General features: G+C 40.1%; 1 protein-coding gene across 1 annotated transcript; it reads left to right on the top strand.

Annotated features, from left to right (window-relative positions):
* Window positions 1–5,236: 5,236 nt before the first annotated feature.
* Btbd35f9 (BTB domain containing 35, family member 9) lies at window positions 5,237–7,192 on the top strand. The gene has a single exon (XM_003688968.4). The coding sequence runs from the start codon at window positions 5,335–5,337 to the stop codon at window positions 6,829–6,831; it is 1,497 nt and encodes a 498-aa protein (XP_003689016.1). The 5' UTR covers window positions 5,237–5,334; the 3' UTR covers window positions 6,832–7,192.
* The last annotated feature ends 5,352 nt before the right edge of the window (window positions 7,193–12,544 follow it).

Raw genomic sequence — 12,544 nt, 5'->3', positions numbered from 1 at the left:
CTGAGAAAATCCAGATAACCATAAGAATATATTTGAAAAACCTGGACTCCAACAAATTGGAAATATCAAAAGAATTAGACAATTATTCTTTATATATACCACATGTGTTGATAACATTTTCAAGACAGTGAGAGTGAAATTGAAGAAGATATCAGAATATGATAAGATCTGCTATATTCATGGATTAATAAAAATAGCAAACTAAAAATTACTATCCCGCCAAAGCAATCTACAGATTCAGTGTAATTCCCATCAAAATTCCAACACAAAATTTTCACAGATGATGGAAGGACAAATCGCATCATCAAATGGAAGCACCAAAATTTCAATAGAGCTAAAACAATCCCAAACAACAAAAGAACTGCTGGAAGTATCCCTATCCCTGCTTTCAAGTTATAATACAGAGGAAGTATTTCTTGCATGCTGAAGACATATGGATCCTGTTTTTGAATCTAGAATAATAAAAGCAAAATTATATTGACACAAAACCAGACAGATTTATTGAACATGAAACATAATTGTAGACATAGAGAAATCGTTACAATTATGGGCACCTTCTTTTTGATAAAGAAGTCAGAAATACACACTGCAAAAAGGACAACTTTGGCAAATGGTGCTGGTCACAGGAATGCAAATAGATCCACTTAGCATCCTGCACCCCAAAAAAGAAACCCACAAGAAAATCAAAGACCTAAACATAAAACCAGAGACACTGGTGTGATAGAAGAGAAAGTGGTGAATAGCATTGAACTCATTGGCACGGAAGACTTTCTAAGCAGAACACCTTTAGGCCAGGAAGTGAGACTTAAAAAAAAAAAAAAAAACTAATAAATGGTACCTCATGAAACAAAAGGGCTTGTGTAAAGCAAAGGACACTATCGCTCCATCAAGAAGGCAGCTTACAGAATTGGAAAATATTTTCACCAACTCCACATCTGATAGAGGACTAATATGCAAACTATATAAAGAACTGAAGATGTCAAGAAAAACAAATCATCCATCTTAAAAATTTGATGTTGATCTAAATAGAATTCTCCAATGAGGAAACTCAAATAGTTGAGAAACACTTAAAGAAATGTTCAACATCCTTAGCCATCTGGGAAATGCAAATGAGAACTACTTTGAGATTTCATTTTACACCTGTCAGTATGGCTAAGATCAACAACGCAAGGGACAGCTCATCCTGGGGATACAGTAAGGGGCACATTCATCAATGGTGGGAGTGAAACTTACACAGGTACTATGAAAGTCTGTGTGATAGTTTCGCTGGAAAATGGGAAAAGATCTACCCAAAATTGAGGTTTGCCACTCTTGGGCACATAGCCAAAGGATACTTCATCCTACCCAAGAGATATTTCCTCAACTGTGCTCACTGCTGCTCTGTTCACAAGAGCCAAAAACCAGAAACAACCTAGATTCCCCTAAAGAGAACATGGATAAAGACTGTCTAGTCTGTTTCCTCCCACTAGCACAGGTTTCTAGCAGCTCCTCTCTTGAAGGTTCACACTGACCACCAGTTCTCCCTGGATGATGATTTAACTGCCTTCCTTGTCAACAATGGTTCTGGTCTGGCAAATGCCTGGTTTGCTGGTTATGATGCTCCAGGGCCATCTACCCCTCCATTATGGGGTTGCCCTAGGCACCAGGGCATCACGGTGGGTAAGAGACAGAAGGACACCTTTGTGGGTACTGAGGCCCATTGCAAGAGAGGCATCCTGATCCTGAAGTACCCCCATTGGTCATGACATTGTCACGAACTGGTTCAATATGGAGAAGATCTGGCACCAAACATTCTACAACAAACTGCATGTGGTCCTCCAAAGGAACACTGTGCTGCTCACCATTCCCCCTAGAGCCCTAAGGCCAACTGTGAAAAGATGACCCACATCATTTTTGAGACTTATAAAACCACAACCATGTAAGTAGCCATCCAGTCTGTGCTGTTCCTCTAGGCCTCTGGTCATACCACTGCGATTTTGATGGAGCCCAGAGATGGGGTCCCACAGAATGTGCACATTTATGAGATAATGTGCATATCTCTGCTCTCCTTGTGCCATCCCGTGTCTGGACCTAGCTGGCCTGTACCTGACAGACTACTACATGAAGTTCATGACCACATGTGGCTATAGTTCACCAAAAAGCTGGGAGGGAAATCATGCCTAATATCAGAGAGAAGCTGTGCTATGTTGCCTTAGACTTCCAGCAAGAGATGGCCACTGATGTGTTCTCTTCCTCAGCAGACAAGAGCTATAAGCATCCAGGTCATCACTATTGTCAATAAGCAGTTCTGCTGCCCTTAGGCTTTTGTTTAGCCTTCCTTCTTGGGTAATGGAATCCTGTGGCAACCACGAAACAACATTTAATTCCATCATGAAGTGTGACATTGACATTCTGTACATGTATAAATAATATTCAGATTTCTATAATCTCCCTAACCTATCTAGACTCCTGCCCACTTCTACAAACCTTTTAATCCCCCTAGTTCTGTTTCAGACATTGGTTTTGTTTGTTTGTGTTTGAGAATCCTAGAGTTTAACTAGGATTATCAGTATGACCATGAGCTCAAAACTCTTTCTTGGAGGCCAGATGCAGGACACTGGATCTGGATCACTGGATGTATGGAAGATAACGATTCTCTCTCCCTCAGAACCCACCAATATTTCACCAAAGGAGGGAAAAGTTGAAAGAGTCCTTCCCTGGCCCATTATTTACTGTGAGGAGGTTTTAGTCATGGGTAGACTTTACATATACTCACAGGTGTTGGGAAGTCGTGACTGCACTGGTGGTCCTGTAGTGAAGAAAACAGATTCCATAGCCCTCCTCTTTATGGTCCAGTTTTTATATATTTTCTGCTCCTTTTTTTTTCCTCTGAGGATCCATGAGGGTTCATGCCTAAACAAGATAGTAGTACCATTCAGCCATCTCTTATTATCGTGCTTTGAGCAGTTATGCATATTATTCCTCACTGTAGTTTATTGTGAAAAGGGCTTCTCTGAATGAATCTTGAAGTAGAATTTCCCCTAGATATAAACATAGATACTTAGAAGGGAGCTTGACACCTTGAGACTTTACATAAACAACAGTAATAAATTCTCCCCTAGGGCCAAAGGCATTTTCTATCCTCCTGTGGAACTGGCCTCAAATCTAATCACAGATACACTGGCTATCCCTATAACAGTGATGTCACTATTGTGTAGCTGGACACATCTTTCTTGGCAGATTGGTATTGTACTTCATAAGGTTCATATCTGGGTAACTCTGTTGATGCCATTACTCTGCCAGCATCCTGAATAGCACAATCCAGAACTATGAAAGCTAACTAGATGGAAGGAAGTTTTCAGTTACATGCCAGCTCAATTTCTCTATATTTTACAACCACGATGTGGTTTGTCTTTTGTAGCAGGGTCTTATCATATATTCATGGTAGGCAAACAGAAAGAGTGTGAAGAACCTGTATTATTTTCAAGATTTCTGGGAACTTCCTGAACATACCTGGCATTGGGATTTTTTTTTCGCTTGATTTTCAGCAGCAGTATTATGTAGACATACAGGCCATCTACCAGCTAAATATGTGTCTTTTGAGACTTTATCAATTTTATTATAAACAGTAAGTTTCCATGTGGATTTTCAAGTATATCCTTAGCTTTGTTTATCCCCTCATCCCACCAGCTTTTCTACCCTATCTCTACTTAAATTTTCCTCATAGGTTGAATATTCATATTAGTGATAGTACAAGTAATGGGCTTATGAGAGGACAAACACTTTCAAAACTTAAGCATTTCTGGGAATCTATTAGAGAAAAAAGAATCAATATAATAATCTATCAAAAGGAGGTGGCCCTTGAGTGGGGTAAAACGCTCATGTTGCAACTGCAAGCCAATACTGATACTGACACTGTCAGGATCATACTTCCTAGTAACATTTATTGTGGTGAAACCTTCACTCTTCTCACAGATTATTCTTGTGATATCATCTAGGCATGACTAAAAGCAAACAAATTAAGGAATGTGACTTTTTATTACCCTTGAAACTATTATGAACTTAAGATTTCTGATTTCTTTGGAAAGTCGGGTACATTATATGGTGATTCTCTGGGAGAGAAAGGTTAAATGATGTTTTGCTAAGGCAGACACTGGTGAAAGGATGCTTTGATACTGAAGATGCACATGAAAGAAGGTTTGGCTGAGGCCAACACATGGGTGACAGGATGATTTGCTGAAGTAGACACAATTGAGAGGATGTTTTACAGAGGGAGATACAGGTTAGAAGATGTTTTGTTAAGACAGACTTGTGAGAGGAGAGGTGGTGTTAAGAAAGAATATAACTATGACCTCACAGACACTTGGAGGAGTGTCTTGCATTGGTTCACCTTGCTCTGCCTCCATAGACTTTGCTGGCCAGGCTCTGGGAATGGATTGCCAGCACAGAGGAATAAAAAGAAATATTTAAACATTAGACTTGGCTTCTTACAGATTGCAATTTATTAACAGTAAGGAGTCCATATAAAGTTAATATGTAAATGCAAATCAGTAAAACAAAACCATAAAACACGCATACATATGCAAGTTAAACAAATAACTAGATTTATAAGGAACTTTTAGAAATATATATATATATATATATATATATAGGCAAAGCATACACAGAAATTGTTGATATAGGCATACAACTACTTGCATGAAATACTTCTCATTAATCCTAATCAAAAGAGGCTAACAATAAAATTAGCAATAACAATGTTTACTGTTTATATTGGCAAAAGCAGTTAGTAAGTGATTATCTCAAATACTACAGACATTTGAGTGCTCATAGTCAAGGGTCAAGGGTTGGAATATGTACAATCTTAAACACACATCAGGATGAATTTGGCCTGGTTGTTCTCTTTAAGGAAAAGAAAATTCAGCTGGCAAGGTTGAAAAACTAGGTGAACGAGGTTCTCCAGTTTGATGGAGGTCATCTTCAGCAAAATAGTGTGGCCCATTTAGAAATAGTGGGAGAAGGGAGAGGTGAGGGGAAAGGAGGAGCAGAATGGGACAAGGAAAGGAAGAAGGAATTTAGGAATAATGGAAGGGAGGGAGGAAGGGAGATGGGAGGATGGTGGGGCAAATGTGCAAGGGAGGAAGGGGAAGGAGGAGGGAGAGGGAGGGGTTGCTATCAGGAGGCGGGGCCTGTGCTCAGGCAACACACATGTGGACAATGAAGAATGCCCTGCCTTCTCTGTGACGTCAGAATCTGTAGTAGAGAAACACAGAGAAGTCTAGGCAGGACTGGCAGACTACAGCAATGCCTCAACCAAGAAGCCTCTGCGAGAGCTTGTTCTAGGAATTTTCATCAATGGGGCTTTTAGTCAGCAGGGTCTTGAGATGCAGGGATTCCAGTCTGTTAGAGCCACAGCCAGAAGCCATAGCCGGAGCCAGCTACATTCCTGGCAGTCGCAAGCGAAAAAGAAACAGTTTGGAGGAGTTGGCAACAAGTTCTAATGTTCATGGACCTCAAAACCAGGGAATGTATCCACATCAAGTTCTCAACTACATCTACTGGAAAAGGGTTAAGATCTCATCTAATGATGCTTATCAAAACTTATTTTTGGACGGGCATGATAGCGACATTAAAATCCGTGCTCTGGGAAAAACATGGTGTTTACACAAAGTATTTTTATGTCAGTCAGGCTACTTTGCTAACATTCTCAAAGGTACTTGGAGAGAATCACACCATGGTGTTATAAATCTGATCATTAAGAATGAGGATATTGATACCCGATCTCTGCATTTTGTGTTTGGTGCTTTGTACACGGATGCGGATTTGTCAATAACACCTCTGGAAGTTCCTCAAGTTTTGGCAGCAGCATGCCTGCTTCGGGTGGATCGAGTAATTCAGCAGTGTGAAGGAATCATGAAAGAAACTATCAACAGGAACACTGTGTGCTCCTATTATTTGGCAGCAGAAACCTATAGATTAAAAGCTGTAAAGACGAGATGCTTTGAATGGCTTCTTTGCAATTTGATGGTACATCCAAGTGTGGCACTTTACAAGGAAGTAGACTTGAAGTTGATGTATCTTCTAGCACTGTCTTCTGACTTACTAGTCATGCAAAAGGAGATTGATGTATATACCACACTAAAAATATGGATGTTCCTTTATCTTAATCCATGCTGGAACGGAACCATGAAACAGCTTTTACAACACGCAAACAACTGGCTTTCCACCCACATGGCATATGTTGATAACATCAGTTTTCTTGAAAGTGAAGAAGGACTAATATTTCAACCAGTGTTTAAAAAGCTGAGATTTCAGCACATCATCTGTGACTTGACTTCCACAACTATTCTTGAACAAGATCGACTAATACCTATGGCATGGTTGTCACCCATTTACAAACAACAGTGGTTGACTTTGCTGCGAACACAAGAATATGGGGTAATTGGACCACAAGTTATCAATGAACAAGAACTTGAAGAATGCACCATGAGGTGTGGTACAATGATCCCCAAGGATGGAAGATATACTTGGAAGTGGTCAGTTGGACGACTTGGCTTTCCTTTACGTGTGACCTTTACCAGGCAGTGTGTAATTTTAAGGCAACGGTGTCAGAGGTGTGATGGTTCTGCTTGCCACAACCATATCCGAAATGTCATATTCAGAATAACTTTGGTGTGTTTTGATTCCAACAAAAGAGTAACTTTCAGAAAGACAACAGGTTATAAAATCCTCACCTTTGAATATAAGGAGGAGCAAATTGTAATGAAATTGGATAGTGATGTTCTAACCTTCCCTATGTGTATATTCTGCAATTTCCTTTTTGTAAACCTAGGAAATGCAGAAAACAAGTAATCTTATCAATTATTAGACTGTAAGCATTTTACAAGTATTGAATGGTTCATTTAATATGAAGGCTGTGTAATGACTACAGTGAAGAAGACCAAAAACAAATTCAATATTCTTTGGAGTCTAGTACCACCAGAAGTGACTGCTTCCCTCCATCACCTTATTTCCATGTATTTCTGAAGAAAACCTTTACTTCCAACAAAGTATTTGTCAAATCAAATAAAGCTAATCTTCTGATTTAAATTTACCATCGAGATCCAAGCTTGGAATGGAAATAAGAGACTATATTTGCAAGGTAAAACATCTCAATCAATTTGTTAAGTAGATTTGGCCCTAGCTAAAATTGAGACAAAATAAAATCATGCCATTGTTGAAACTGGTGTGAACCAATGCATTCATTATGACATTATTATAAGACGTAAATCATTGGTTAAAAGGGAATATTTGAGATTACTCTCTGTGTGGGCTTTCAAATAACTAAATAATGTCGTTTGTGTTCGGAAAACATTTACTGCTGACTATGTCTAACTAACTATATATGCACACATACAGACATTTATCTTATACTTAAATTTCATGCCCTATCCTGGATAAGCAAGGGAATTATATATGCAATATATTTACATAGAACTATATATACTTATGTAATATATTTATGTATTGATGTAAGGGTAAATACCAAGAATCCAATTTTTGAAAGGGATAAACAAGATAGGAAATGGAAAATAGGCCTTCATGATACCTATCATTTGCTATCAAGGTATGAGCTGTATCATAGTATACTGATCAATTTCTCTGCCTTAATTTCTTTTACTGTTGCAGTGATTTTATGTTTTTAAAAAGACCTTATGAAATCACCTTAGGGGCAACAGTTTCAATTATCTCAGACTTTGAGTCTCTAGGCTTCTGCGGCAGGAGGTTGAAGAAACTGGTCACATGACACCTAAAGTAGAAAGAGATCACCTTAATGCAAGTACATCAATAACTTTCTCCGTTGTGTAGAGTTCAAGATTAGAGTCAAGGAATAGTGCCACCCCGGATAGGTAGGTCTTCCCAAGTCACTTTATGCAATCAAGATAACCTCCAACAGGCATTCCCAGAGCCTGGACTCTCACATGATTGTAGATGCTGTCACAATTCTTCCTCTTGTCAACATGATACAGGAACACACCACTTTTAAGCCATAACCTAACAACCTTTGGTCTTCATAGGTTCACAACCATGGCATGGTACAAAATTCACTGTATCCAACTTTGAAAGTCCCATAAATAGTTCCCTTGTTCAATGTGGCTGGTTCTGTGCCAATGCCATGATGATTTTACTACTATAGCTTTGTAGTCTAATTTGAACTGGGAATGGAGTCCCCAGTTGTTCCTTTTTAATTCAGGATCGTTTTAGCTATCCTGAGTTTTCATTTTATTTTCTAGATGAAGCTGAGAGTTGTCCTTTCAAGGTCTTTACCTTATTTCTCTTGGTTACTAGGCCTCATGTGCTCATGATGCCTCCTAAGTTGACTAGGCTTCACCTATGTCTACTAGTACTCACATGTACACCATGGCTCATATGGATATTCCAGTTACCCACCATTACTGGGCCTCCCATGCATGCCAGGTACTGAAAAAGCCTTTCAGTCCTTCCAGGCTAAGGAAGCTAGAAACGTTTACCACATCTCCAGTGTTTACCAACCCTCTCATACTCACACAGCCACCAGGGTACTAGGATCCACCTGATTACAAAGCCTTCCATACTCTCCAGGCCTCCCTTGGTTAATGGCACTCACTTGCTTGCCAGGCCTCACATGATTACTAGGCCTCACTTGGCTACTAGGCCTCAAGTGGTTTCTAGGTTTTTCATGGTTTTGAGAGCTTCCATGTATACTAAGCTGCTCATACTAACCAGGCTTCCCCTGTACACCTGGCCTAACCTGCCATCCAAGACTCTATTAGTTACTGGATCTCCAATGCTTCCTGTGCATTTTATGCTTGCTTACCAGGCCTCTCACATTTACATAACTCACATCCTTACTAGTCCTTCCAAGATTTTCAGGTCTTTCTTTGTTACTAGGTCTTCCATAGTTAGTAGTACATCCCGTTCTTGCTCAGCTAATCATGCTGTCCATGCCTCCTAAGTTTCCCAGGCCTCCGTGGCATTCAACTTTGCCAAATAGTTCTAGACCTCCCATGCTTTCCCTATCTTCCATGAGTTCTAGCATTTCTGTGTTTACTAGGCCTCCTAATTCTGACTAAGCTTCTCTTGCTCACTGAGCCTCCTAACTTTTTCAAGAATCTCAAGCTAACCAGACCTTTTGTGTCCATCAGATACCCTATTTGTACTAGGTCTCCTATGTTTCCAGGTCTTCTCTAGGTTCTAGGACTCTCCTGCTTACTAGGCTTCCCCATGCTTGGATCCATCTCATCCTTGGCAGTCCTTTTCCAGCCCTCACAGGCTTAACACTCCTCTGATGTATTTTCACACCTCCCAATCCTTCTAGACCTCCAGGGCTTTCCCCATCATTTTTGGATTCTAGCATCCCCAGGCTTAGTAATCCTGTCCTTATTCACCATGCTTCTAATGCTTATCACACCTTCTAAGCTTTCCAGGTTCCAGGGCTTAGCAAGCCGCAAGTTTTTCTCAGAAAGCCCATGCATCCCAGGTCACTCAAATTTAACAGGTATTCCAGGGAGCCATAACCTGCTTGGTCACAAGGCCTTCCATATTCTCTAGGCCACCCTAAGTTACTAGACCTCATTTGTGTACCAGACCTCACATTTATATTAGACTTCATTTGGCTTCTGTGCTTTATAAGACTCTAATCATTATTGAGACCTTCTATGTGTACTGAGATACTCATATTACCCAGCATTCCCATGTACATCTGGCCTAACAGGCCAAGTAGGACTCTGATGTTTGCCAGGTCTCCCAAGCTTCCCCCCACATCTTATGCTCAGCAGCATAAGATGTTTATCCAGACCTCACATCCTTATTTGTTCTTCCAATATTTCCAGGCGTTTCTATGGTTCTAGAATTCCCATGGTCCCTAGGCCTTCCAATTGCTGCCAGGATACTCAAGAATTCCAGGCCTCCTAAGATTCCCAAGCCCCTTAAGAATACCCGGTTTCCAATGGTTATCAGACCTCCCATCCTTAATAGGCCTCCCATGCTTTCCAGGTCTTCCTAGGCTTCTAAGACTCCCATGCTTACTAGACCTCCCCACATTGGAGGTTGCTCATCCTTATCAAGCCTGCTGACATTTCCAGGCCTCTCAGGCTTACTGGGCCTGCCATGTTTATAAGACTTGCCATCCTTACCAGTCCTTCCATAATTTTCAGGTCTTCCATGGGTTCTGGGAATCTCATATATCCCAGGCTTCCCAATGCTTATAGGCTGCTCATGCTTACCAGACCACCTAAGATTTCCAGGCCTCCCAGGTATGACAGGCCAAAGAAGTTTTTTTCAGACGTTCCATACTTTCTAATCCTTCCATGCTTTTCAGTGTCCTTGGGTTCTAGGACAGCCATGCGTCTTGGGACTGCCCATGAACACCAGGCTTTCTGGCTTAATAGGATTACCAGGTCTTCCATATTATAGAAACTCTCATACTTAAAAGATTTCCCATGCTTTCCAGGTATTCCTTGGTTTATGTTTCCCATGATTACTAGGTCTGTCCATGAGAGCCAGTCAACTAAAACTTACCATGCTTTCTTTTTTTGCAATTGTATTGCTCTTTATTTTTTATATAATTTAAATATAAATCACATTTTTGTTCCTTTAGGATAATGAAGTTTGTATTTTCTATTATATATATATATATATTACATTTCAAATGTTATCCCCTTTCCTAGTTTCCCCTCCAAAAATCCACTATCCTCTCCCACCTCCCCCCGCTCCCCAAACCAAACACTCTCATTCCTGGTCCTGGCATTCTCCTATATAGGGGCGTAGAGCCTTCACAGGATCAAGGGCTTCTTCTACCATTGATGACAGATTAGGCCATCTTCTGCTACAAATATAGATAGAGCCACAAGTTCCACCATGTGTTTTCTTTGAATGGTGATATAGCTCCAAGGAGCTCTAAGGGTAATTGTTAGTTCATATTGATGTCCCTTCTATGGGGCTTCATTCCCCTTCAGCTCCTTGGATACTTTCTCTGGCTCCTTCATTGGGGACCTTGTGCTCCCTCCAATGGATGACAGTGAGCATCCACTACTGTATTTGCCAGGCACTGGCTAGAGCCTCACAGCAGACAGCTATATTCGGATCTTGTCAGCTAAATCTTGCTGGCATATGCAATAGTGTCTCGGTTTGGTGGTTGTATATGGGAGGGATCCCTGGGTAAGGCAGTCTCTGGATGTTCCTTCCTTCCATCTCAGCTACAATCTCCATCTTTATAACTCATTCAATGGGTAATTTGTTCGCCATTCTAAGAAGGAACCAAGTATCCACACTTTGGTCTTCTTTCTTCTCGAATTTATGTTTTTTACAAATTGTATTTTGGATATTTTAAGTTTCTGGGCTAGTATCCACTTATCAGTGAGTGCATATCATGTGTGTTCATTTTTGATTCGGTTACCTCATTCAAGATGATATCCTCAAGATCCATCTATTTGCCTAAGAATTTGATAAATTCATTGTTTTTAATTGCTGAGTATTACTCCATTGTGTAAATGTACCACATTCTCTGTCTCCAATCCTATGTTGAGTGACATCTGGGTTCTTTCCAGCTTCTGGCTATTATAAATAAGGCTGCTATGAAACATAGTGGAGCATGTGTTCTTGTTACAAGTAGGAATATCTTCTAGGTGTATGCCCAGGAGAGGTATTGCTGGATCTTCTTGTAGTACTATGTCCAGTTGTCTGAGGAACAGCCACACTGATTTCCAGAGTAGTTGTAAAAGCTTGCAATCCCACCAGCAATGGAGGAGTGTTCCTCTTTCTCCACATCCTTGACAGCATTTGCTGTCATCTGAATTTTTGATATTAGCCATTCTGACTGGTGTGAGGTTTAATCTCAGGGTTGTTTTGATTTGCATTTCCCTGATGATTAAGGATGTTGAACATTTTTCATGTTTTTCTCAGCCATTCAGTATTCCTCAGTTGAGAATTCTTTGTTTATCTCTGTACCCCATTTTTAATGGGATTATTTGATTTTCTGGAGTCCAGATTCTTGAGTTTTTTGTATATATTGGATATTAGTCACCTATCAGATTTAGGATTGGTAAAGACCCTTTCCCAATCTGTTGGTGGGTTTTTTGTCTTACTAACAGTGTCTTTTTCTTACAGAAGTTTGCAATTTTATGAGGTCCCACTTGTCAATTATTGATCTTACAGAAAAAAAGCATGGCTGTTCTGTTCAGGAATTTTTTCCTCCGTTCCCATCCATATCTTTAAAGATTTTCCCCACTTTCTCCTCTATAAGTTTCAGAGTCTCTGCTTTTATGGGGAAGTCCTTGATCCACTTAGATTTGAGGTTTGTACAAGGAGATAAAAATGGGTCAATTCTCATTCTTCTACATGATAACCTATAGATGTTCCAACACCATTTGTTGAAAATGCTGACTTTTTCCCACTGGATGGTCTTAGCTCCCTTGTCAATACTCAAGTGTGTGGATTCATTTCTGGGTCTTCTACTCTATTCCATTGATCTACCCGGCTTTTGCTGTACCAGTACCATGTAGTTTTTATCACAATTGCTCTGTAATACAGCTTGAGTTCAGGCATA

The sequence above is a fragment of the Mus musculus genome, chromosome X (assembly GCF_000001635.26).
Source record: "Mus musculus strain C57BL/6J chromosome X, GRCm38.p6 C57BL/6J".
NCBI classification, from domain to species: Eukaryota; Metazoa; Chordata; class Mammalia; order Rodentia; family Muridae; genus Mus; species Mus musculus.
This window is presented reverse-complemented; position numbering and strand designations above follow the sequence as displayed.

Excerpts from the sequence above, each read along its gene's own strand:
- Btbd35f9 (XM_003688968.4), top strand. The coding sequence starts at position 5,335 with ATGGGGCTTTTAGTCAGCAGGGTCTTGAGATGCAGGGATTCCAGTCTG.